Source organism: Eutrigla gurnardus (genome assembly GCF_963514095.1).
Source record: "Eutrigla gurnardus genome assembly, chromosome: 16".
Taxonomy (NCBI): domain Eukaryota; kingdom Metazoa; phylum Chordata; class Actinopteri; order Perciformes; family Triglidae; genus Eutrigla; species Eutrigla gurnardus.
In genome coordinates this window covers 8,624,068-8,651,084 of record NC_139927.1, presented here as the reverse complement: position 1 = coordinate 8,651,084, position 27,017 = coordinate 8,624,068, and the positions used below count along the sequence as shown (strand labels likewise).

General features: G+C 43.9%; 3 protein-coding genes across 12 annotated transcripts in view; 2 read left to right on the top strand and 1 right to left on the bottom strand.

Moving 5' to 3' along the window:
* The first annotated feature begins 1,375 nt into the window (after positions 1 to 1,375).
* cmtr1 (cap methyltransferase 1) lies at positions 1,376 to 10,544 on the top strand. The gene is made up of 24 exons (XM_084030293.1): positions 1,376 to 1,781; positions 2,564 to 2,668; positions 3,008 to 3,159; positions 3,270 to 3,428; positions 3,593 to 3,685; positions 3,788 to 3,859; positions 4,165 to 4,259; positions 4,476 to 4,548; positions 4,633 to 4,831; positions 4,921 to 5,039; positions 5,223 to 5,319; positions 5,403 to 5,535; positions 5,952 to 6,131; positions 6,223 to 6,279; positions 6,377 to 6,434; positions 6,567 to 6,635; positions 7,082 to 7,213; positions 7,574 to 7,699; positions 7,896 to 7,987; positions 8,131 to 8,199; positions 8,662 to 8,709; positions 8,805 to 8,917; positions 9,044 to 9,152; positions 9,332 to 10,544. The coding sequence occupies exons 2-24, from the start codon at positions 2,566 to 2,568 to the stop codon at positions 9,465 to 9,467; spliced, it is 2,484 nt and encodes an 827-aa protein (XP_083886419.1). The 5' UTR covers positions 1,376 to 1,781; positions 2,564 to 2,565; the 3' UTR covers positions 9,468 to 10,544.
* Positions 10,545 to 12,157: 1,613 nt separating this feature from the next.
* On the top strand, positions 12,158 to 14,037 carry hebp2 (heme binding protein 2). The gene is made up of 5 exons (XM_084030081.1): positions 12,158 to 12,209; positions 12,440 to 12,537; positions 13,149 to 13,284; positions 13,489 to 13,669; positions 13,742 to 14,037. The coding sequence occupies exons 2-5, from the start codon at positions 12,463 to 12,465 to the stop codon at positions 13,923 to 13,925; spliced, it is 576 nt and encodes a 191-aa protein (XP_083886207.1). The 5' UTR covers positions 12,158 to 12,209; positions 12,440 to 12,462; the 3' UTR covers positions 13,926 to 14,037.
* A 2,531-nt stretch (positions 14,038 to 16,568) lies between these two features.
* The window catches only part of nhsl1b (NHS-like 1b), an 89,924-nt gene continuing 79,475 nt past the window's right edge, over positions 16,569 to 27,017 (bottom strand). For 6 of the 10 annotated variants that reach the window (XM_084030070.1, XM_084030063.1, XM_084030068.1 and 3 more), the window contains 4 exons: positions 22,846 to 26,154; positions 21,723 to 21,855; positions 20,025 to 20,063; positions 16,569 to 19,145 (listed from right to left, as the gene is read on the bottom strand). In XM_084030070.1, coding sequence (XP_083886196.1) covers positions 18,494 to 19,145; positions 20,025 to 20,063; positions 21,723 to 21,855; positions 22,846 to 26,154 — 4,133 coding nt within the window. In that variant the 3' untranslated portion in view covers positions 16,569 to 18,493. The remainder of the gene's footprint in view (positions 19,146 to 20,024; positions 20,064 to 21,722; positions 21,856 to 22,845; positions 26,155 to 27,017) is intronic. The other 4 variants (XM_084030066.1, XM_084030064.1, XM_084030065.1 and 1 more) reach the window with 3 other exon arrangements.

Below are 27,017 nucleotides of genomic sequence, written 5' to 3'. Positions count from 1 at the left end.
CATCTCTCCAAGACTCCGAATTACCTGACCTTTGTTTTTCGATGTTTTATGTTCTCACCGTTGTATTTATATTTTGTATATGTATATATTTCTAATCTTAAAACAAAAGTGTATTTTAAAGTACATCTTTTCAGCATAACTTTAATAATCTCACAAGAATGAATAGACGTGTTCTTTGTCAACACAATTTGCGTTACAATTACAAGGCACTATAAAAATGTGTCAATGAAGCCAGCATCCTGAAGAAGTCAGACCCGCCCTCGAACATAGATTACAATATTTTTGCCCAGTGTTCTGAAAAATGTCAGGAATCAGAGCTTGAGGGCTTTCTCAAGTTAAGTTTTTCTTCCAATAACGATTTCACAGACTCATCAACGAAGGCATGCAAAGCACTGACAGGTTTACTTCAAGCTGCATCAAGAATGGCTCAGCGCTGACCTTTTGAAAATACACAGAAAATAGTATTATTATCATTATAGCCTGTGGGAGAAAAATGATATTCTCTCAATGTGCAGACAGTCTGGAGCCAAAAGGGTTGTGCTGACATGTATGTCAGTGCCTTTCCTTCTCACAGGAAAGCAGAGAGGGCTATTTACCGAATCCTCTGTAAAGCACTATTGGAATTAGCCTAATTGTTTTAAAGGACAGCTCAGGATCCCTTAACTTACATGCCAAGAACAGATTAGTCCAATGTAACTGACATGCAACACTGATTAAAGGAAAATCGAATCACACATTAGAAAAAACAATGCAATTAAAGTTTGATGTAAATAGGTCGCAACTCATCTTATTTTTAAATGGAATATAAAATAAAACGTTTCTGTACCCACAAAAAACGTGAATTTGCCATTTTCCCATAATAATTGTGGATCTTATCCAGGCCAGTTTAAGTCTTAGTTTCCACTTGTTGTTATTATTGTTTTTTCCAACTTTTGGGACTGAAAATATAAAATATAAACTGGTCATTAAACTACTCACATATGCACCTGATTTCTCAACCCAACTGCAGAAGAGGCACTGTGTTGTTACTGTGTAAGGAGGGTCTGCAAAATGTTTGTACTTTGCCACTTGCGTGCAATAGTTTCATATGAATAAGGTGAACAAGGAAGTTATTATTCCTTCTTGCACGTTTTCTTCTTTATGTCAACATTTCACCAACAACATTCAGGTGTAACATTGCACTTGTATATAACTTATCATGATCCAAAATTTTGAAAAGTAATCAAAGCGAGGTTCCCCGATGACAATAAACAAGTGCAAAAGATGAAACAGAAAAATAAAATAATAACAACAAAAACACACAGGCACGTGAATAGACAGCGCCTACGCGACACGCATCATCACTGCGCGTCGTCAGAAAGGGAAGGACCCTTGATGTCTGTGAAAAAAACAAAACGCGCGCTCATGTAAACTTCAATAAACTACGTATTTTACCAAAGGTTTCCATGCAACTACAAATCCAACTGCGAAACCTCGAAACGTACGCGGATTTAACGTTTTGTCGCTGCTGTTTCGACTCAGAAGAAGCGAAGTGTTTCTTTTCGCGCTGGTAAACAAGAAAAACAACAACAACTAGCTGGCTAATTTAGTTAGCTACAAGCTAAAGCTGCTACAGCTGCGCAGTTTCGTTTCACAGAAAACACCGAGAACACTAACACCAACCAGACGAGCCTGTTTACTAAGGCGGTGTTTTCCTGCGTTAGTCCGTGTTGGAGAGTGACATGGCCGACTTTACCAAACTTTGATAGCTGCCTGCTGCTGACTACAACAAACCCGCAGAGGTACCTGCTCGTGTCCGCAGGGCATTTATTGTAACTTTATGACTGTCAGCCAAGATGATAAAAACGTGTGTTATGTGTGATGTTGACTACCCTGAGTTTGCGCCTTTTTTATCTGATTTGAATACATAAGGCGCTAACTCCGGTAGCACTGAGTGAGATACGCAGGATGTACCAAGATAACACTTTTATATGATCGTAATGTGTTTTTGATGGAAGTGCTGCTTTTACCTGCGTTGCATCATCAAAATACATAGTGTGATTTTATATTTATACATTTCTTTCAATTCGTTCGCCCACAGAAACCAGCAAAGAACAAAGTTTGCACCCTTTTTTTTTGCACCAAACGTTAATGAGTTCAGAGCAGAATATTTGTGTTTGTCTTTATTCATATTCATATGCAGTCTGTTGATGGTTGAACATGCTGGTCGATGCTAATCATGCATCAGGCAGCCTTTACAACTATAACTAACCATTAGTTTCATTCTCAGCAGTTCTTTTTATTGGCACAGGTCAAACAATGTCAAATGAATGTGGTATCCATTAATCAGCAAATGGACTTATTGCAGTACTATCCATCACAATGCTTTTGGCTGCCTCTTATACAAGCATTGGCATACCCACAGTTGTGGTTTAGTCCGCCTTTGTGGTTATCTAGACATGTACATGGAGCGAGATTCTGTTTAAAATGACCTTAATCCATGGTTGGCTATCCCTGTCAGTCCTTCGTTTTCTCCTGTAGCCCCTGTGTGTTGATACGAGTATCTTATCCTGTTCTGTTTCAGCCATGATGAAGAGAAGAGCTGAAGCAGCGTCGACAGCACTACAGGAGAAAAAGAGGCTTTGTGATGACACCAGCTCAGATGAAGAGTCACAATTATCCAGACAAGGTAGATGCATTAACTTGACAGATGCGCTACTTCAAGTCAGTCAGTAGAGCAATCGTTTACTACCCCCTAAGAATATTTATTCCTCTATCGAGGGTCTTTGTTTAAAAGTATTTTCAAATCCCAGAGAAGACCCTAACACCTTGGTTTTGTTTCATTTTAGAACTCAGTTCAGCACAAGATTGTAATGCTGAAAAAGTGATTCGATGAGCATGATGATCGGAGACCGTTAAGTAAAGTAGCTGTTATGGTTATAGCTGAGGTTGTTTGTCTGTTTACTTTGGTGTGTCTCTAACTGCTCCTGTTCCTACATGAATGGTTTGTACCTGTGTGTCTGTTTAGACTCCAGTCAAAATGATTCGCTCAGTGACCAGGAGGACCACAGACCAGGATTCTCCATGCCCTCCATATCGTCCTTTGAAGATCAAGATGCTGACCCCTCACAGGCTCCCGGCAACTTCACTATGTACAACAGTGTGTCACAGAAACTCATGGTAATTTATTGCAATCCCGAATAACACTCGATAGGTTGCAGAATCTTCGTGTTTTCATGTGTTCCACTGTCTTGTCTAACTCCCTTATTCTCTTCCTTTTACACCTTTAGGCCAAGATGGGTTTCCGTGAGGGTGAAGGCCTGGGAAAGTTTGGCCAGGGACGCAAAGAGATCATTGAAGCCTCTACCCAGCGAGGGAGAAGGGGTCTTGGTCTCACATTGCAGGGCTTCCAGGGGGAACTCAATGTCGACTGGCGGGATGAACCAGAGGTACACAGAACTAAATTATAACCATGCAATATTTTCCGTGGCATTTTGTGTAAATGATGAATTATTATTGAATAATCAATCAATCAATCCATTTTATGTAAAGTGTTCAATGAATCACCATGCAGCACGGTCCGACACACGTCTCTTCTCTGTTTTGTGTCCAGCCCACTGCCACGCAGAAGGTCGAGTGGTTCCCAGAATGCACCACAGAGTACCCGGATACAGATGAGCTGAGGGACTGGATGAAAGTGGGAGCGGTAACTACAAACATTTAAGACTGAATCACTCGCACAATGTTCACTCGGGCACACTCTTATCCCACATGTGTATACATTTTGTCTTATTGTGACTGCTTACAGAGAAAACTCAGGATTGAGGACGAGACAGAGTTTTGCACTGAAGACCTCTTACATACTTTACTGAGGTGCAAGGTGAGTTACAACTTTTCTTTCATTTGACTTCCTTTTTTTATTTTATATCTATATTTAAATACTACAGCAGTTTATATGTATTTAAGAACAAAAACTTGGTGTGAATGTTACATCATGCGAGGGTTAAATGTTTTAATTGCTTGGGTAATTACAAATGTTGGCAGAGAAAACACAGACAGGTGTTCAATATGCTGTCTACACAGGATATGATGACATTCAGGGATGCATTTATGACATCTTTGTTTGCCTCTAAAATAATGTAATATTTCTGAGTTGTTTAACCGCTGTGTCTGTTTGATGTTCAGACAGTATTTGATAACCTGGAGGGCGAGGAGATGAGGAGAGCACGGACACGCTCCAACGCTTACGAGACAATCAGAGGAGGTATCTTCCTCAACAGGTCAGTCTTTAGATAGTTAACAACAGGGTGGAAAATATCAATGAGGATGATATTGCATAAGTCAGTTGTTTATTTGAGGATTGATTTAGCTTAATTTCTTTCTAGTTGAATAGATTCCAGCTGTTTATGTTTAATTTTAACATGGATTATAGAGTGCCCTGTATGTCACCCCTTTAATGACAATGACAAGTTGTATTGTGTTATTTTTGCATTTAGAGCAGCTATGAAAATGTCCAACATCGACCATTGCTTCGACCAAATGTTTACCAACCCAAAGGATTCACAAGGGGTGAGTTGGCCAAATGAACAGCTCATGTGTGTTCCACTAAACCTTTATAAACAGACAGTGAGACGGATCTCTCTCGTTATGTAGAAACCTCTGACTAAGGACCGCGAGGGAGAACTTCTGTACTTCGGCGACGTCTGTGCAGGGCCTGGAGGCTTTTCCGAGTACATACTGTGGAAGAGGCGTTGGCATGCAAAGGGCTTTGGCATGACACTGAAAGGACCCTGCGATTTCAAACTGGAAGATTTCTTTGCGGCGCCGAGTGAGCTGTTTGAGCCTTACTACGGTACGCACGCATCGCATTCAGAACGTAAACTGGTCACGACTCAGATGATGAATGATTCAGTGAAAGCTCGACCTCTTGTGTGTCGTTAGGTGAGGGAGGGGTGGACGGGGACGGAGACATCACCCGACCGGAAAACATGACTGCCTTCCGAAACTTTGTCCTGGAGAGTACAGAAAAGAGAGGGCTGCACTGCCTCATGGCAGATGGGGTACATATTCACACATCCAATTTTCTTTATCTACTATTTTTAGGCACTGCTCTGCATCAAAACATCTGAAAAATGACATATTTAACGGAAGATGAGGTCACAGATTCCAGCTCTTGGTTGGTTGAACTGAGACTTCTTTTCAGCTTTTTGTTTACTGATTGGATCACTTTTGGTTTGATGTAGGGTTTCTCTGTGGAAGGCCAGGAAAACCTCCAGGAGATCCTGAGCAAACAGCTGCTGCTCTGTCAGTTCCTCACTGCCCTTTCTACACTCAGGACAGGTATGTGTATTCATGTGCGTGAATCCACATAAAGGCTGTCAGATTTCCCCTTTTATGATAGTAGTGCTATTTGTCTTCTCCAGGTGGTCACTTTGTCTGTAAGACTTTTGACCTCTTCACTCCCTTCAGTGTGGGTTTGGTCTACCTGCTCTACCTCAGCTTCGACAGGATCAGTCTCTTCAAACCCATCACAAGCAGGCCTGCTAACTCTGAGAGGTGGGTCTGTGTGTGAATGTGGGGTTATATAGCTTTTTCCCTTTTTAAACTGGTTCATTTAGCCTCAGTGAGCCATTTTTCACATGTAATGAGTGAATGCAGATAAAAATCATATTAGAAAATGCTGGAAAATTGTCTCGATGCCAAATTCTTGGTTCCACTTTTAAAGTGAGTAATAATCGGCCCAACTCCGAACAATAGAAACTGTTCTATTCACTCTCAGAATTAGATTAGTCACTTCCTGTGTGAGAGGAGGTATTTCTTCACAAGTAATCATACTCCCAATTACAATTAGGTGTAGGCAGAAAAGTTGACTGTGCAGCATCTCAAGCTTTGATTTAAACTAAGAAGATACTCTAACTTGTACAGGAAATTCCTGCATCTGTTAAAGGCTTCCGTTTCCCCGTCACCTGCAGGTACATAGTGTGTCGCGGTCTGAAGCCAGGTTCAGAAGCCGTCAGGGAATACATGTTCAGAATAAACCTGAAACTGAACCAAGTGAAGAACACGGAGAGCGACGTTACAGAAGTGGTTCCCTTGAGTCTCATCAAGGAAGACATCGACTTCTACCACTTCATGGTCAACTCCAACGAGAGGTAGAGACGCACACTATTCACAAAGTCATAATCAGAATATTTCCAGTGCACCTCGGATGACTGACAGAAATGTAATCACCTCTCGCTGCAGCCTCTGTATAGTCCAGATCAAGGCCTTGGCTAAGATCCACGCCTTTGTCGTAGAGCAGTGAGTAACCTTTCTCGCACTAGTCTACATGCTTTTATCTCTATTGAAGTGTATGTGTGATGATATTTATGTTTACACCTGATGTTTGTTTCTCTAGGACCCTTTCAGAGCCGAAGCAAGCAGAAATTAGGAAGGAGTGTCTGAAACTGTGGGGGGTGAGTGGAGAAACCGCTGGAGTGGTTCATGTACTACATTGAAGTTGGAAGTTGAAATAATGGAGTTTGTTGAATGAAGTAGTTTTACTCTACATGATTCCACTCCTAAATACATCGTTTGTCTATTCCCAGGTGCCAGACAAGGCCAGAGTCACTCCTGCTTCCGCAGACCCAAAGACAAAATTCTACGAGTTGCTTAAGGTCAGTTAACAAATCTGGGATTAAAGAAACTCAATGTCTGCTTTCAGAGAATTACACCTATTGATAATGAAGGTGTTAAAAAAGTTAGACTTTGCTAAAAACCCAGAAGTTGAGATTTTTGTGATATTTAAAGGATTTTTATGTATTATATATTCCTGGTCTGCCCAATAAATTCCAGTAATGGGAACATTATGACAAGTGACTGGTTAAGAATAGGCTTGGTATTATGTTATACCAGGGTTTTAAGAAAGTATGATTTTTAATACCGTCATCAGATTATAGTTATAGTGCACAGCAAGCACCAACAGAGGTCAGCGTGGTGTAACTTTCGGTTTGGGGAAATTATGAGTTTGACTTCTATATACTATCATTTACCACTATTATTTCCTCCGGTGATATTGTGTGTCTCTATATCTGTCTTTCTCTTTACACCTGTCGCACCTCAGAACTCAGATGTGGACTCGTTCCAGTCCAAGCTCACACCTCTCAACTCCACTACACTCGAGAAGTTGCGTCATGTTCTGGACCACAGGTGCATTGTGGGAGGTGGAGAGCAGATCTTCCTTCTGGCGCTGGGGGTGAGTCTTAACAGGCACGAAACACTAAAATGTACCTCTTGAATTTTCACCCGACATGCACAATCCTCTTTTGGTACCTAGTTTTTCAAGATGTTCATATTTGATAGCAGATAGCTGCTCCTGAACCGTATGTATTCCTACGTACAGTCATCTGACACCCAAGCCAGCATCATCCAATTAATCTATTTTCTGTGTAAGATTGTTTTATTTTTTTTCTGGAAAGGATGAACATGCAGAACTGGCAGTCCAATCTATTCACCCCTCATGTTTTTTTTTTAGAAGGCTAGCGTTGACAACGCGGCTTTACAGCATGTTACCTTGTGATTGAACCGGCTTCATTTCTCCCCTTGGCTTGTGTAGAAGTCTCAGATATACACATGGGATGGGAAGATGCCTGTCCGGTGGAAGAAGCTGGAGAATTTCAAGCTAGAGCTGCCAAGAGATACACTTTTAAGTGTGGAGATCATCCAAGAGCTGAAAGGCGAGGTGAGAGGAGGGAGGAAGAGCCACTAACCCAATCACTATCAACTTGGCTGCATTTTATTAAATGTTTAAATTACAATTGTTCTCACAAAATGATGTGTCGTCCTTTCTCCATCCTGTTAGAATGTCAACAAGGTAAGTTATATGTTGCTCATGGTTGTAGTTTCACATGTATAAATACAGTTTATGTGGTCCTCAGGGCAAAGCTCAGCGCAGAATCAACGCAGTTCACGTGATGGATGCACTTATACTGAATGGTACTGATGTAAGAGACCAGCACTTCAACCAACGGTAGGAAAACGTCACCATTATCATTATTCTTACACTGTTGAGCTTCAAATTCATCTCTCTGTAAAGCATAGTCTTTATGAATAACCTGTCATTTGCATACCAGTTTACTATAATCTAGTAAATAATGCCCGTTGTACGTCCAGGATCCAGATGGCTGAGAAGTTTGTGAAGGCAGTGGCCAAACCCAGCAGACCAGACATGAACCCTATCAGGTATTAAAACTTAATGAACCATTTTAATGAATCGCTGTTGTTTATTTGCAGGGATTTTATCCTCAAAGTAACTCCTGGAAGGGTGAAACCGTATGAGAAGCAGAAAACTCACGTAACACTACATATACCACATAATACATTTGGGAATGTTATGGAAATTTAAACGCTTACAAGTTGATTTAGTCTTTAACTCAAACCCGATGTCACATTTTTTTTTATCAAGTAAGTCCCATCTGGCGTTAAAATCCAACACTCAAATGCAAAGTTATTGCATATGAACATGATTTTGGTGCGGCTTTGGTGGCCAAATGTCAAATATGTAACATAAACAAGATGTGGTATGGAAACGTGAAGCCTCCAGTGCACATACATTGAGAATGGAAATACACAAATTTATATCCAAGTCTTAAAACATGTCTGTGGGGGATTTTAAATAAGTAGCATCTGTCTTTTCCCAAACAGAGTGAAGGAGGTTTACAGGCTGGAGGAAATGGAGAAAATCTTTGTCAGGTATGAAAGGCGACACTGTCTATAAAATAACAGCCATATAATCATTTAGTAAATGTTAAGGAGCTTCTGGGTTTTTTCTCCTTTTCCTCATCCAGACTGGAGATGAAGGTGACAAAGAGTTCAGGAGGAGTCCCACGTCTGTCCTACACTGGTAGAGATGACCGACACTTCCTTCCCACCGGCCTTTACATCGTTAAGACCGTGAATGGTATGTTTTTGTTGGTGAAGCTTGTTATCGGTCAAAACCTCAACACATCCTGTGGGCAAAATACTCACACAACCTTTCAAAGCTTCAATTCAAAATGTGCAAAACATCTCCCTCTCCATCCCCCAGAGCCTTGGACGATGGCGTACAGCAAAAACTCCAAGATGAAGTTCTTCTACAATAAGACCTCCAAGGACTCCACCTATGAAATGCCACTTACCGCCGCAGCCCCCTTCCAGTACGTGGCGTCTTCTCTGCCAATATCCAGTTGATTCATTAACTAATTGAGTCAGAAAATGAATAGAAGAATTGTTCGGTTCTATGCAGGGGATTATAGAAAAAGTCAATCTATTTATGCAATAGCAGCCTTGATGATCTTATGACTGTACTTCATCCTTTCTTTGTCTTCGTCCTCAGTGTTTGCCACTCTGAGCGGCTCTTCTGGGCCTGGGTGGACGGGGTGATAGTCCACGACTCTCAGACACGGATGGACCCCGGGAAACTGTCCAAAGATGATGTTTTGTCCTTCGTCCACCAGAATTACCAGCCCTGAAACCAGACCCACAGCTTCACCAGCTACAACCTAGACAAAGAATGTATTATCTTGTGGAGGATATAGAGCCTTAGAAAAGGTTATCATATAATGCCTTAATTGATATTTAACAAAAGAGGGATTCATAAAATACTGCAAAGTAAATAAATCTATCAATGCATAGATCAAAACTGGCATAAAAGTTAGGTTTTTATGAATCCCTGTTTTTGTTGTCAAGTTAAATATCAATTATTAATTATAACCATTGTCCGGGCCCTCTTGTTCCTCTATATTATGTCACTTAGTGAAATTATTACCAGGTTGTAACTGGAGTTCAAGGGATGAATCGTTCAAGGGATGAATCGTTTGCTGCCATTTTCCAGCAAAGTCATTTGGACTGGGTGTAGACAATGGACAACTGACAAACCACTCTTGTTATTCTGCCTTTTCCACTGCCCTCCTCGGCTCTCTGGATTGTAATGAATAGGAATCGCCTTGTGGGACAACATGGAGACAAAAAGCTGCTGCCATTGTCTCTTCATTGGATTGCATGTCCCTGTACAGTCCATACAATGCTTTTGTTTCTCTGTGTGTGCATACATCACATCGGCAATGGCGAGAGAGATGCATCTTTGATTTGGACAATGCTAGCTGGAGTGACAGATGGTAAACTATGCATCCATATCTATAAACGTACTCTTGCTTAACTTGCTCAAATCCAAAGAGACCAGGATCTGTTTGCCCGGTGTCCCACACCAACTGGTCCCTTGTTGGCACTCCAGTGAAACTGTAGCTGAAGCGTAAAAGCACGTTATTCATGAGCTGATTTAACGTCACCATCGCTTCAACATTCATATCAGTTACTGAAGTAGCTGTTTTTTCCTTATTCATAACTTGTCTATCATACTTGTCTGTTAAACATTTGGAAGGTGTCCTGTTAGGTTTTAGGTTTTGTTTTTACTCCTCTTTGTCATTGTGCCTCATTAACTGGTCTGTGTTTTCTTAAATTCTGCAAATGACTCTTTTTTTTTCGTGTAAAGTTGGCTATGAATCCCTGTGATGTAAATAATTATAATGTAGTAAATAAATGGGAGATGTTTCCAGAAATAACTTCTAGCTGCCGCTAAAATGTGATTTGGATTGTAGTCTGAGTGATGAGAGTCATGGCTGTACAAGGTGTTTGGAGGCCCCTGTTGGCTTGGGTGGCAACTTAATTATATCACTTTCACAATCACAATCAAAGTCAGGACATTATGTTGAAAAAAAATCATGAAAAAGTCAGTATAGTATGTTGAAAAAAAATCATGAAAAAGTCAGTATAGTATGTTGAAAAAAGTCATGAAAAAGTCAGTATAGTATGTTGAAAAAGTCAGTATAGTATGTTGAAAAAAAGTCAGTATAGTATGTTGAAAAAGTCATGAAAAAGTCAGTATAGTATGTTGAAAAAGTCATGAAAAAGTCAGTATAGTATGTTGAAAAAGTCAGTATAGTATGTTGAAAAAAAGTCAGTATAGTATGTTGAAAAGTCATCGTACATTATGTTGAAAAAAGTAATGAAAAAGTCAGTATAGTATTTTGAAAAAAATCATGAAAAGGTCAGTATAGTATTTTGAAAAAAATCATGAAAAAGTCAGTATAGTATTTTGAAAAAAATCATGAAAAAGTCAGTATAGTATGTTGAAAAGTCATCGTACATTATGTTGAAAAAAGTCAGTATAGTATGTTGAAAAAGTAATGAAAAAAGTCAGTATAGTATGTTGAAAAAGTAATGAAAAAAGTCAGTATAGTATGTTGAAAAGTCATCGTACATTATGTTGAAAAAAGTCAGTATAGTATGTTGAAAAAGTCATGAAAAAGTCAGTATAGTATGTTGAAAAAGTCAGTATAGTATGTTGAAAAAATCATGAAAAAGTCAGTATAGTATTTTGAAAAAGTCAGTATAGTATTTTGAAAGAAATCATGAAAAAGTCAGTATGGTATGTTGAAAATTCATCGTACATTATGTTGAAGAAAGTCAGTATAGTATGTTGAAAAAGTAAGGAAAAAAGTCAGTATAGTATGTTGAAAAAGTAATGAAAAAAGTCAGTATAGTATGTTGAAAAGTCATCGTACATTATGTTGAAAAAAGTCAGTATAGTATGTTGAAAAAGTCATGAAAAAGTCAGTATAGTATGTTGAAAAAATCATGAAAAAGTCAGTATAGTATTTTTGAAAAAGTCATGAAAAAGTCAGTATAGTATTTTGAAAAAAATCATGAAAAAGTCAGTATGGTATGTTGAAAATTCATGGTACATTATGTTGAAGAAAGTCAGTAGGCTATAGTATGTTGAAAAAGTAATGAAAAAAGTCAGTATAGTATGTTGAAAAAAGTAATGAAAAAAGTCAGTATAGTATGTTGAAAAAGTAATGAAAAAAGTCAGTATAGTATGTTGAAAAAGTAATGAAAAAAGTCAGTATAGTATGTTGAAAAAAGACATGTAAAGTCAGTATAGTACGTTGAAAAAAGACATGTAAAGTCAGTATAGTATGTTGAAACAAGTCATTAAGTAATGAACAAAAGTCAGTATATATCTTGTCGAAAACGTCATAGTAAGCAGTAACCACAACAGCAGCGTGAAGACCTTCGATCAGTGTTGTAATGAAGACTCTTATTTTGAAGTCACACTCGCTCAGCCAACCAGGTTTCCGGTGTGTGTAACAGGAAGCGGTTATATGAAAACAAACGCGCTGTCACACGGTGATTACAAAAGCGTAACTTGACAGGTAATTATGTCATATTCTGTCCGTGCGCAATTGTTTTACAGTTTGGAATATGATAAATATGTTTTTAACAGAAATATTAACGCTAGACGTGAAAATACTTACATAGCCCGAATCTGAATTATGAAACGAGCTTGTATTTGTTGTTATACAAGCTAAAACGCGTTTGGATACGTAACGAGTCTTACGACACAACATTCATTGTTTGTGGGGTTTTTACTTAAAACACGCAGGTTTGAGCATCTAAAGGCCAGTCATGCTGAAAGCTGTGGGACAAGTTCTGTTCTCGACCGGACTGCAGAACCCCAAATACACCGCAGAGGAGAACAAGGTAAATGTTTCCCGGGTTATCTCGTGTAAACGGACAGTAAACCTACCGACGGTTGTTGTGAGAGATGTGTCTGCTGCTTATGTATGTTTTATATCATCACGAATGGAGTATTTTTGGAGCTGTGAACTTATGATAACACAAAAACGTATGAGGACGTAGCCTCTGGCAATTTATATAATACAATTTATATAATTATTTATTTATATTTATTATTATATACATTGTCGAAAATTAATTGGTTCTGAAAAGCACATTTATTAAGTTTACCAAAGATGTCAAAACGTGTTGGTTCCAGCTAAACCACATTGCTGCTTTTATTGTAGTTAATTTTTAGTAAGTAAAGGTGAAAAAAAGAAGATGTGACCTTGGGATGTCCTGATGGGCACAGGTTGTTGTAAAAACTATTAAAATAGATGACTCATCTATAGTTAGCTTTTCTGTGGAGTCATGATTTTTATTTGTAAAGGCTATAAAAAAAATCAGTTTGTGATGTAGTAAAGATGCTCGCAGTGGCAATATAGTCAAAATAACTTATCTGCTCACAGAAGGTGTAACATGGGGATTGTCCACCAGTTTCTGACATTTAACTTCATGATTAAAATGTTTTGCAGGGGCAAGACTATGAGATTCGCACCTACCATGCCACTAAATGGATAAGCACCTCTCTGAGTGGCATGCAGTGGGACGCAGCCATGAACTCTGGCTTCCGCTGTCTCTTCAAATACATCCAGGGCAACAACCACAACAGTGAGTTTGACCCATTAAGTTCCTAAAATGCCATGTGGGTGCAGCCTATGTATGTTGTGGAAAAGAAAATAATAATAATAAAATAAAAATCTCTTTTTTTTCACGTTTTCTGCTTGTGTTATTTAAAAAATATATTATTAAGATATTATTTAATATATCAAAATATTTGATTTAAAATGCAATTTCCATTCCCTTGTTCCACAGAGGTGAAAGTGGAGATGACGGCTCCCGTGACGTGCCGCGTGGACCCCGGCGCCGGCCCCGCCTGTGAATCTCAGTTCACGGTGTCCTTCTACATCCCAGAAGAGCATCAGGACAGTCCGCCGGAGCCGAGCGACCCAGACGTGTTTGTGGAGCACAGAAAGGAGTTCACGGCTTATGTCAGGTAGAGTCATTCAAGGTGATGTCGGTACAGGTAGAAGTGAAGTAATTAAGATTTGACATCTTCTTCTTCCAGGACATTCGGTGGTTTCTCTAATGAGAACGTGAAGCGTGAGGAGCTCCTGAAACTAATGGAGAGCCTGCAGCGGGACGGGGTCCAGTACGTCGACAAGCCGTTCTACGCAGCCGGGTACGACAGTCCCTTCAAACTCACCAACCGCAGGAACGAGGTCTGGGTGCTCAAGAAGGAGCAGGATTAGGACGTTTGAAGGTCGTGCAACACCCAACAACAGTCAAATAGTCCCATTTTAGAAGAAATGAAATTACACCATCATGTGGTATCATTGACCAAAGGGGGAAGAAAATCATGCTATTATAAAAATATTGTGATTTTTTTTACTGTTATACTATATAGTATACCATACTTATACTTAACTATTTCCTTTGACTAAAGGTGACTGGATTATACTCACTAAAATTCTTGACAAAGGGAGCAAACACATGATTATAGGAACTCTAAGAGGTCATCATAAACAAATAAACCTCATGGAAAAAACAGGATACAGTAGGACAATATGTCCAGCAGGTGGAGCCAAGTAGTCAGGAAACACTTGTATCATCAGGTGCATCTGGTCATGGGAAAACCACAAGTGCCTGTTTTTTTTTTTATGAATGACATGTTGAAAAGACACTATTTTTTTTCTAATTGCTATTAATTCAGTTATTCTTGAATGTAGCTTCAATGATGTGGTGCCTCCTGAATGTGTTTTCACGTAAACATTAATATAAAAAGATGAAGTGTATGATGAAGAAACAAGGGGAAAGGTTCACGTTTTTGTAGCTTAAAGTCATAAAGCAGTAATTGTTCCTTCTGTCCACACTGGCTGCAAAGGGATTGCTTAACGATGGGGGACAAAATCCACAGTCGGTGTACAAACACTCTTAAACTGAGCCAAAACCAATATGAGGCTTTAACAGAGTCAGTGTAGTTTTTATCTCTCTCCATCTTTGTGTTACTGCAGCTCAGCTGGGCAACACTTTGTGAAAACACAAAGAGATAATTTTGTATGACTTGCCTGAACTTTTGAAAGTATTTACACACAGAAGACTCACATTGAAATCACCCCAGAGAGTGATCTTTTTCTGTTGGCAGTTTGGACAGGAGGAGGGATTCCAACTACCAGTAATGCTTTCAGTGTACTAACGGGAGGGTTCAGATAAACTGCAATCTCTGACAGCAGGAGTTCCTGCTGTTTATCTGATTACTGTCACCACCATCACACTGGTTATGATGAGCCACTGAGTCATGGTTAAGCTGGACCAGCCATACCTGCCTGAGTTTACTTCCGTTTATACATGAAATGATATGAATCATCATATTTAGAGAGCATATTGTATGAGCCTTAATGTGTTTTTAATCCTGAAGAAGGGAGACTACATGGTTCTTCATGAGGGAAATGCATAAGCACTGCACTGGTGTATGAATCATGTGATATATCACCTCCCTCTAAATGATGTTTAAGAATGTATGATCTCATCAATAATAAATACAAACATGAAATGACTGATTCTGATCATTTATTACCTCCATCTTCGCCGTGTAATCATGTCAGCTATTTTGAGATGGTATAAAAGTATCTTAAAAAAGTAGTTTGAGCCAGAAACTGGCGAAAAATTCAGTGCTGATCTGTAGTTGATACTCCACGCTCGTATCATCGTGACCTTTTGTCAGTTTTATAAATCCTCCACACAGTTCACTTCGCCCTTCATCCTCTCTCACCTTCTCACTCTAGCGTCGTCTGCTTCGTGTCTGCTGAGTCATGCTTTTTTATTTGTAGCAGGATTGTTCCCAATATCGTGTTCAGACGCTCAGCAGAAATTACACCTTTTTTTATCCTCTGAACACACACGCACACACACACGCACACACACACACACACACACACACACACACACACACACACGGTCTGTTGTTCACCAGACGGATCGATCTCATTGGCCGTGCTCAGTCAGGTGAAACGTTACTGCAGATAGGAAATGTATAATGAGGCTTGCTGTTCTATTTCGAACACTAGTCGTGTATTTAACTTTATCTTCGCCCTCCAGCCTGTCGGAGACCTTGAGTCTGGATTTACATCCACGTCAAAACGTATCTGTTGACATACAAACTGGACTGGCATTTTGTGAAAATCTTCTTTTTACATCTCATATTGAAAATTAGGATAATTGCCAAAACTTGTTTTCTTTGAATTTGTATTAAATTTAGGTTTTTCTATAATAATTTAATTGGATTTAACTAATCTTCATACACGATTATGACTAGAGCAGTACGGGTGATGACTGTTCTATTCCTGCACTTTATTTATCTCCTCCTCACACGGAGGGTCTTGAATATTAAACCAGAGGGGAAGCATTGATGTGTCAACGGTGTGATTATGGCCGGGAGGAGTTGGTATTGATTCCTGTCTGACAGCCAGATGGACACGGCGTCAGGGAGCAGGTGGCTAACCAAAAGTCGGTGGAGGGTAACAACTCAGAGGCGGTCGGTGTTTGTGTGCCCTTGGGAACGAACACTGGACGTGCGGAGGCGTTGCGGGGGAATGTTGAGGTTTCAATCGTGGGCCACGAACTGTACAGTTGCTCTGCAGTCAGAGTGAAGGTCTGCTGTGGGCTGAGCCTGTAGTCCGTCTCCTAATAGGATGTCCAGAAGGAGACATAACTGATGACCCCACAGGGGAGGGGAGGGGTAAATATCTGCAGCTTTCCAGATGACAGACGAGTGTGGGTGCCATGGCGACGGCACTAATGAGGCTGTGATTTAGGGTGCTGGGCTGGCCGATGACTCTGAATCACACACACACACACACACAGAGATAATGACACAGAAACCCATTCTTTAAATATCACCTTGTTTTTATTACACAGACAGACACAAGAGCGTCAGCGGCTCCACTCCCACTACTTCTTCCGTCCTCCTGTCTCCTCACAAGCTCTCTGCCATTTAAACGTTTTTCCTGTCATGAGAAGGGGCCGGGCCCCAAGTGCTCAATCATGGCCCGGGCGGGAGCTGGGAGACGCACTTTGGTCACAGGTGATTAAACCACAGGGTGTTATGGCTGTAAGGAGGTTATTAAGTCTCAGGCCTGTCACCCCGGTTTATGACTCGGAAGAGACCACATTTACTCAGCTGTGAGCACCAGCATGGGCTTCGCAAGACTCGAGATTACGGGCAGTAGAAGGCTTCAGCATAAATAATGACATTGCATTTTTATTGTTACTGTGAAGCACCTTTTAAAAAGAAATAAATGCCCTGGTGGGATCAGCGTTAAAGTTTGGTCCTCCTAAGCATCACCGTTGCTGGTTGACTCGGACTGTGACACCTTTTTGCAGCCCCGCTATGTGAAAATAAATATTCTACAAAAGAGGAAACCACTCCAGCAAACAGTGCTCTAAAAAAAAAATGTACAGTCTGAAAATAAGTCGAAATGTTACTTAAAACTCCCTTTCTCTATATATTTACATACAGGAGCATATAAAACTGCAAAAGGATGAACTTAGCAGAAAGGTCAACAGTATTAAAGAAATCATTTCAGCCCTAAAAAGCTTCTAGTAGGTCTCAGCAAACTCCGCGGCGACTGGACCGTATGCAGGGTGCCAGACTAGTGGTCACGCTCCCAGATTGTGTTCACTTCCAGACTAACGGCCAGCAGTTAAAATGTTTCAGCTCTTTGGTAACCAACATGATCACTTAACGACCCCCCGGACAGAATAATATTATTTTCTTCTAATGTAATTTCTGCGTTTACATTTATAGATATATATTTAACTCCCAAACACGTCATGACATCACTTGTTTATTAAAAACAATCTTTAAAACATACTTTTTAAAGTCTTAAACAAAGAAAGAGATCTATGCACAGTGCAAAATCTACAAACTAAAAATTCAATCAATAGAGGTTTTATGAGCCTTTCTACAGAGTAAATTTGCTGTTTTCTGTTGAGTTTCTTGGAACTCAACAGTTGTTTTACTTCCCGGGCCATCACTAGGTGACAGCACTGAACCCTCTGCACTTCCTATGGACCACTGAACATACCAGCTCTGCAAACGTAACCTCTGACCTAAGAGCAGAAAGCAAAACCTGGTGCTTAGCGTAGCTGAAGTTGTACCGTGGAGCTGCCTGCTGTACCACGCTCCCCTTGGGTTCTTTCCACAATATTGTGTGTTGTTTGCCGCCAACGCTTGCAAACCGTGGTGCTCTCAAGCGTTTTCCAGAGCCAACAGAAGAAAAGCAGAAGCTGCACAAGGCGGCCCCGTCCAGCACGCCTCTACATTCCACTCTTTCCAACCGCCTTAGCTACTCATCACCACAGCAGCGACGTTGCAACGTATGACTTTTCAATTCCTTCAATTCACATTAGTTAACCATCTTATCGTTGCCCTTCAAAGAAACTGAAAAGGTTCCTGTGTGTTAATGACAAGATAAAGTAAAAAACAGCAAAACAAATGGAAAACAAACTAAGAACACCAGGCCGTAAGATAAACATGACAAAAGGATGAGTCACCAAACAAAGTGAAATTAACGGGAGTCTTGAAAAGCTGCAGCAGAACCCAGTTCCCCATTTCAGACGAAGTTCAGCCTGGTCCGTGATTGAGCGACCTCTGACCTCATATCAGGACCTGACATGTTCGCACCCTCAGAGGCATCGGCGAGGGGCTGGGGCTCAGGAAGGTGTCTCGGGAGGGCCTTCTATTGGCTTCTCTTCCTGCCCTTACCTGGTTATGACGAGTGAGTTCGGCTCCCTGTATCAAAGGGGCGGCGCTTGCTCTTTAACTTCTGCTCTCTTCAGACAAAGTGCCATTGGAGTTATTGAGTGGGGACAGACTTTCTGCGGTGTCTCCGTACTCGCTCTCAGCCAGCTCCCCCTCGCGCTCACAGATCACTGTCATTGGGCTGCTAAGGATTCGGCACCGCGCGTTGTACTTGCTGCTGGCAGCAGAGGGCGGTGTACGCGAGCGCCCGTACTTGAACCCGCTCATTGAGAAGGACGATGAAGTCGGCGAGGACAGAGCCAAGGCCTCGTAGCGGCTCCACTCATCTGTTGCCCTCTTACCACGGCCGGGGGAGGAGCAGGGACTGTGTGGTGACATCATTGCGGAGGGGGAGGCAGCGGGGGAGTCTAACGCTGACTCGGAGTACGGCCTCTGGGAGCGAGGGTCAGTGGTGCGAAGCATCTCAGTGGCCGACATCCTGAAGCTGGTCTCGGTGCGGCTGCCCTTCTTCAGGAGGAGGGCCTTGAAGGTGTCACTGCTGGTGGAGGACTTGCGGAGGTTGCGCTGGATGGAGCTCGTCTGGCGGGGCAATGAGGACACCACCCCCGGGGACCCGCCTGTCGGGGTGACGGGTGGAGACGGTGGGTGGTTCCCTGACCGGGTCTTCTCTTCCTCAGACTCCTTACGACCCAGGACCTTGCGCTTGGACCTAGGGTAAGATGTGGAAATCACAATAATTACATGCTTGTCATTCTGCGGAGCGAGCGAGTGAGTGAAAGCAGGGTTATTACATTTGTAATAGGTGAATAATTTAAGGGCAATTAAGTGTTGAAGTAGTGGAAGAGGAGGAAGAAATGCCTGTTGGGGGCAGTCAAAAATAAACATGAATGATTCAAACTTTTGGCTGCAGCACATTGGAATTCATTTAACTGAGCAGCCTTCAGTAAACTGCTGAACCCAACCTTAAATGTTTCCGTGTTGTTGGCGCTAAAGAAGAATAAAAATGCACTTAAAATACTTGGCCCACACACCTCAATCTGTGTCCCAAATTTGCCATATGTCAGCACTGCCCCCAGCAATCATGCGTCACAGCACGGATCTTAAAGCGGTAAAACCGTCAGGAGCAGTGAGTGGCATGGATGCTCAGAAGGGATGGCAATAATGAGAGTTATATTTTCTTAAACAAATCCAATGAGTTTTTACAGGAAAAGCTGCAGACGCTGCAACTCTGCAGGAAAGCTCAGACGCAGCACAATGAAATTAATCAAAAAACCCAAACTGGGAAAAATGCCCAAAGCACGTGTAATCACACATGGACAACCCAGCCTCCTCTCAATAGGGGGTATCGGCGTGGTTGACTGCACCACGCTGCCGACACCGTCTATAACTCCTGCACCAAAGCATAGCAATAAAGCTGCAACTGGCAGAATACAGGGGATTAGTGCTAGCAGGGAAACGTCCTTATTAATCTGTGTTTTGGGGGGGGGGGGGGGTGCACTCTGGGATTACGGTTTCTAATCCAAAAGTAGAATCAACGCAACAACAAAAAAAAGCCTTGCTAATTAAAGGGCTACTTGCCACTTCGCACCTCTCAAGAAAGAATGCACCCACCCACTGCATGCCCACTCTGCACAAGGAGGAAGAAAGGAGGAGGGGGGGAGACAGAGAGACATGACAAATACAGATTCTGTGATAAGGCAGAGCGAATTGACGCTCAAAGTAAAGGGAGCAGTGAAGGACAGAGTGAGACAAAATCCTTAATCCTGGGATCAAATGCAGAAAGGAATAATTGCATAAAAGGACAAACCTGTGGAGAATATACTTGTGAAGGTCAAACAAGAGGGAGAATTTGGGGGTGTGAGAGAATCCGCTTTCTGCTTTAGAAAAGACTGCAAAATATGCGTCTGTGCCCTAAATTCAACCTCCATCCAGCAACTCCCTCGCCACATTAGCATTACATAAGACTTTTTCTCACACACATATACACGTGCAGATGCTCACACACCTGAACTCGGTCAACGAAGACGGCGACCGCCGATCTCAGCAACGGATAAACGAGGCTGCAATTTAAGACGCGTCCCGGAGCGCTCAATCGATTTCTTTCTCTTGGCTGTATTACATTTGGTTTAGAGGATCTCCCTCCAGAGACTGGTCATATTTTATGCTGCTGCTGTGGAGGCATTTCATTAAGTGTCCTTCTCTGATGAGAAGACGAGGTGGAGGTGAAATGAGTGGAATATAAAGCTACTGGAGAGGGGAGACGGGAAGAGGAAACAGTTGTTAATTCCGCTAATTTCCTGACTTCCCCCCCATCAAAAACCTGTAAAATGATTCTATATGTACTCGACTACAGAGGTGCAAACGTGGAGGAGAGCAGCGAAGCAAGTGACAAACCAACACAGTGCCACTGTGAGGTTTATGCGCACGTTCTTACACAATCCTGTCGTCCAATTAAACTGCGCTATAAATCACACTTGCACACGTGACGTGTGCACCATAAATACAGCGACAATCTGTTGCCAGCAGAAATAAAATCCCGTGAAATGAAATCCTGTGATGCTCAAGAGAACTCCGACTGCCGCCGCACGTGACCGTGAAACACAAACTGGCGGGAGGCATGAGAAATTTATGTGTGCTCCCTTTGAAGTGCAGGAGCACGTATGCAATATATATCAGTGTGTACGAAAGAAAGAGATAGAGAGGAAGAAAAAAAAGAGATTAATATCTCTGGTGGCCTCTAACCTAGATTAGGACCCGAGGGTGTCGAGGAGTTAAATAATGGATGAAGCCGTTTTCTCCTGCTGAGAATGAGCAACGCTAAAATGACTTCACCAACACAGATGCCTTGATAAACATGTGACTACTGACTCGTTTTGCTTCTTGAATCCGTCTCTGCGCTGGCCAGAAAAAAAGCCACTCTGGGCTGGAAGACTCCAGAGACCAGCTATTTGACAGATATGTATGCTTGCAGATGGGACAGCGCTGGGTAAAGTTATGACTGAGAGGTGGAGGAGGGGGTGGAGATGGGAAAAGAGAAATCACGACTGAAGGGGGGGGGGGGGGGGGGGGGTTGGACTTCAGGGTGATACATTGTGGTTTATGTGGGGATGAAAAAGAGGGAAATCAGAGAGGAAAAACAAACAGGAAACCGAATGACTAGAGTAAAACAAACAAGCTCTGTAAAATGAAATTATATCCCAGGAGCTGGCGCAGGTCAGGAGTAAAGAAGTTGAAGCAAATAAGTAAGTGACGAGAGGCGTAAAAGGAGAGAAATGCATCATGGTACCTGTGAATGGCGGCAAAAAGGTCCTCTGTGGTTCGGGGCCGTGTAGGAGTCGGGGTCACCATTTTCTCCTCGGAGGCCCCGTTGGCTGACCGGGCCGGAGACGATTCGGCCGTACTGGAGTAGAACACGTCACCTGACAGATACAACACATAGACACACAGTTACAAGAAGCACACACACACACACTTCAGGTTTACTCAGCACAACACACACTCATGGGTCCACCAATCACGTCGCGTTAACCTGGCTGCCTATGAAACCTGAAGTGGTACGGAGGAGGTGCTGGACTGTCTTCTTACATTCTCTTTTTGTCTCTAGATTTCCTCTGTTTTCTTCTCCTCTAGTTCAGCCTCTCTCCTCCTCCTCCTGTCACCCTCCACGCTCACGTCTGTGCTTCGACTGCCTGAGCCACTGCAGGCAGTCTCTCTGCACGCTTTCCCCTCTTCCCCGCCATCCCCCTTACCAGATCTGTTCCCCTCCCCTCTGATACTATAGAGCCCCTCCCCCGTTGCCTCCAGCCAGGAAAAGCATCCCCCCTGGACACTTGCCCCCTCCCTTACCTCAGAGAGATAGGGAGTAGGACTGAGAGAGAGGTTGAGTAGGACAGACTTAGGATGAGAGATTAACAGCAAAGAAGAGACATAGGCATAAATGGATATTTGGAAATAAGGACGGGTGGTGGAGAGCAGTCGGGTAGACGGTGGAGGCTGGGGTTGAAAAAAAAAAAAGCAATGCGGGAAAATCGAAGGGACAGTAGCCACAAGAGATCTCTGCGTATCAAATGTAGAGGAGGATGAATTTGGGAGGCTGCAGCAGTGCTGTCCCAGTGATAAGCAGTCTCTCCTGCGCTGCTAGTTTCACAGTTTTCAAATCTTTAAAAGCTTGTAGTTTGAAGTTTGGATCCTTTGCTTCGGGACGGCAAAACTAATTTCACAGCTACATGGGGGAGCTGGCCACACAGCTAGCAGGCAGCTGCATCACTACTAACCATACAGGATGAAGAGCTTAACTAATTAGTAAATGAAGATTTCGACCCGTTTGAAATCATTGTTCTCACAAATGTCTGTTTTTGACTTGATAACAAAAGTTGATGAAATAAAAAAAGTATTGAAGTCAGACTCACCATTGTCGTCCTCCTTGGAGCTGATGGATCCGGTTGTACTACTTGTTCCATCTCCCTCCTCCTCGTCTTCATCAGCCTCTCCATTGGCACATAGTCCATGGTCGAGACTTGACTGGCTGGCAGAATCAGAAGACTCGTGTTGCGTTACTGTTGATGTTTCAATGCTTTCTCCTTGACCCTCGGAGCTCTCTGAACTTTCCTCTTCCTCTCGTTGCTCACTTTTACGGTCATTTGTTTCCGTCTGTATTGGTCTCTGCGGCGCATCGACTTGGTCTTCTATTTGTGACAGGTTATTGTCCTCATGCTGAGATGGAACATGTTCATTGATTGGTTGGGGGATAAACGGTGGGAGAAAAGACATTTGGGGTTTCTTGGAAACCACTGGGGGCTGTTTAACAGGAGAGGTATTAGAGCTCTGTGGGGGACCGGGCCATGATTCACGTCCTTCCTTTCCATTGAAGAGAAAGTAACTCTGATCCTCAGCTTTTCCATTGATGACAGAAGTAAATGGTGCGTCTTCAGTGATACTGCTGTCTAAAGACAGCTCTTCTAGAAGCTTTGACACAGGTGATTCTGCCGATTTGCGTGAATCTTCTTCCGGGGAGCAGTTTGACAGGTGTATCACAGCGGGTTTCTGCAGGGAGTGAGACTTCTCCAGGGTCTGGGGCTTTAGAACCTCAAGGCGGTCCGACCCCGTTTCTTGAACTTTGGTGTCGTTGGATTTGTCGTTAATCTTCTTCTCTGGCTGTTTAACAGAGCGGAGCTGCACACTCTGCAGTGCAAACGGAGTGATGAGTGGTTTGGGAGACTTTGTGGGGCTGTTGGGAAGAGCAGGTTTAGGGGCATATTTCGCTGTCTTCACAAAAGACGGGGAGGAAGAAGGCGGGGCAAAAGCAGGCAGTGGAGGAGGTGGAGGGGGCCCCATAGAGGGGACGGGCGGGGGAGGTGGAGGGGGAGGACTGAAGCTCCCATTGAAGGATGAACTGGGGTGGATTAGCATTTCAGGGGATGGAGGAGGAGGGAATTCTGGGGAGTTGGAGCAAGCAGGGGGTGGACTCAAAATCGCACCCTGCGGAGTGGTTGGTAGCAGGGAAACTGGCAGAGGAGCGCCTGCCCCGGGACATGGCGGTAGAGGGGGAGGGAAGGGTGGAGGCGGACTGAGAGGAGTGGTGGGAGCTGAAGAGGAGGAGAGGGGCAAGGGCGGAGGTGGTGGTGGAGCAGGTCCGGAGCTTTTTAGTGAGTCCGAGGAGGAAAGGGAGGTGGAAGAGGAGGAAATGGATACGGAGGAGAGGAGAGATGACTTTCTCTCGGGCACTTTGGGCTTGGGCCGGCTGCCTGAGGGAGACATGGACCTGACGAACGAGGGCACTGGGGTTCCAGCTGTGGGGGTGTTGGACTGGCTAGAGTAGCCACTAGATGGGGAGGTCAGCCTGTGCACCCTGTCTGGTGAGGAGGTGGACATTTTGGGCTTCACTGTCACCCCTCCCACCTGGCCTTGAGCTCCAGTGGTCTGGCTGCTGTTGAGCATCTCACCTCCATTGTGTAATTCTCCTGGGTGAGCCCCAGTCAACATGTTATCTGTGGCGGGGGCCGGAGGGGTCTGCGCCCTCTGGTCTCCATGGTTACGAGGATAGTCCATGTAGTAGCCCCAGGAATCGGCATAGTCTGAGCGCAGGCTGCTGGTGTCACTGTGAGCAGGCGTCACGTGGCACAGCGAGTACACGTTAGACACACCGCCACAGTTGGCGTTAGCTGCTAATGATGCTGCCGAGCTGCCCGCACTGATGCTACTCTGACTGCGTGGCCGTAGCACCCAAGGGTCATCGTAGTCACTGCTCGGGCTGTGAGAGGGTGAAGAGGGTGAAGCCCCTTTCCCCTTCCCTCCTCTCAGCCCCATCTGTAGACTCTGCTGCAAGCTGGCAATTAGAGTCTCATTGAGCATGGCTCCGTTTGGCTCCTTAGCCCCGCTGAGTGCGTTAACGCCCCCAAGGGGCTTTTTGGCAGCAGACTTGCGTCTAAGAGAGTCAGTACGAGCCGGGGGCAGCGGAGGCTTCTTGGCCTTGCGGAGGGAGATGCTGCGGGACAGCGAGCGATCACTGTACACGCTTCCAGAGTCTTCCTGATTGGCCATCTCGCGGCACTCGTACATGCTGTGCCTGGTGGCCCGTCCAGGCGTTGCACTAGGCCCACTGCCATGGCTGCGAGAGCGCAGGCCTGAGTCCAGGTGCATGGAAGTGAAGTATCCCTCATTGTCTTGGGAATAAACGGAGCTGGAGTCAGTAGTGGTCCTGGAGGAGAGATCCAGGCTGCTGTACAGGTGGTTTATAGGAGTGGAGCAGCTGGAGGTGAGCGTGCGGTGCGGAACCACCACATTTTCTGGAGTGTCGTAGATCCATTGCTCCTCTGGCAGACAGGATGGCGGCGTGGGTGCCAAGGTGCTGTGGCTGTGCATACTGCTGTCCGAGTGACCTGACTCGCTACCAGGTTTTGTAACGTCCAGACCGCCATCTTTTGTTGTATACGTGGGGGTAGAAGTGACCAAGGCTGGGCAGGTGGAGCTGTGGTTAAAGGCTGCTGGACTGGAGATCATGGGATCCGTGTTGGTGGAGGAAGCCAGACTGAGCGGTCGGGCTGTCGGGTAAACTGAAGCTGCGGAATGGGGGAGCTGGCCAGAGGTGTTGAGGGTAATGACCTCAGAGGAGCTAGACATGGTGGCGTTGGGGATGAGTGAGGTGGAAAAGGCAGCATGTGGGGAGACCACACATGCTGGGCCACCAGCCCAATCACTGGCCTGCGTCCCCCTCATCTCCTGGGACTTGGGCCTGGGCAGGGTTCCTGTCCTTGGGACGTTTCTCATGTGCACCACTGTATCATCAACCTGAAGCTTTCCAATCTGCCTCTGAGGTGTAGCTTGCTCCTCTGACTTGATGGGGGTGCTGCTATAGATGGGGTCAGCACTGAGGGACACCCTGGCTCCCTGTCGGGGCAGACTGTGAAACCGGGAAGGATCTCTATTAAACTGAGGCAGCATCAGGATCCCAGAGCTGTCACTACTCGAGATGGAAATACTTCCTGTTGAGGAGGAAGCAGAAATGCCGGCCATTTGAGCAGCAATTCCCTGTCCTCTCTGAGCCCGGATTCTCCTCATGGACGGGGGTACAACCTTTATTTCTTCTGTCTGGCAGCCAGAGTCTCTGGTGTCTGAACGTCGGAGCGCTGAATTGACGCTCCCAACTCTGCCCAAGGTGGAGTACTGTCCCGGGATGAACATGGAATGCGGCCGGAGTTCTCCGCCGTGTCCTTTTGCTGCTGTCAAAGGAAGGAGGAAAATAAGATGAACATGCGATCAGAATACCTCTTTTTCTTTTCCTGCACCACTAACCATCTGCCTTCTGCTGTTTTGACTGAACCGTTTGATAATCTATGGTCACATGGAGGCTAATTAATTCGATTAGCTGTAACCTTCTCATGCGTTAATAACTTCTGGTCTTCTTCATTAACGAGGAAAGGATATGAGGGAAGACGGAGAGACTCCCTACTATGCTTCCCCTCCTATTCTGGCTCACTCCGACTGGAGCGAAAATCCCCCGGGGTCCAGGACAGGCAGCTGGCAAGGTACAATGCAGCCAACAAACACGCACACATACATGGACACAAATCGACACAGTGACATGGTCATGCACTGTCATACAGGACAGGACGTACAGAATATGCAGACGGACTTCGACAAGGACATAATACAGAAAACACAAAGACACATACCGGCTTGTAAACAAACAATTTGAAGAACGAGTTGTAAAACAAGAGACGATGTCTAGTGTGTCACCCATCTGCGGTGCCTCTCCTGTTGATGCTCGTATCCCAAAAACATACACACACTCTTGCGTCCTCTCTTTTCTCGTCCTCCCCTCCTCGCTCCCTCTCCCTCTGAAACCACATATACAATCCCTTACTCCTATGCCTAAAGCTGGAGTGACAGCTCGGCTGCTGCTGTTGCTGCTGCGATAGATTAAGCTGCAGGTCTACTTCGCAGGCAGCTCTTGTGCGAGGACAGGGAGGGATGAAGCACTGGGACAATTACCCTGGCCCAGTAATCATGACATTCAGAGGCTGTCGTCAGCTGCTCACTAACCAGATTTTAAAGCTCCTTTCTTATCAGCCTTGGTGATCTT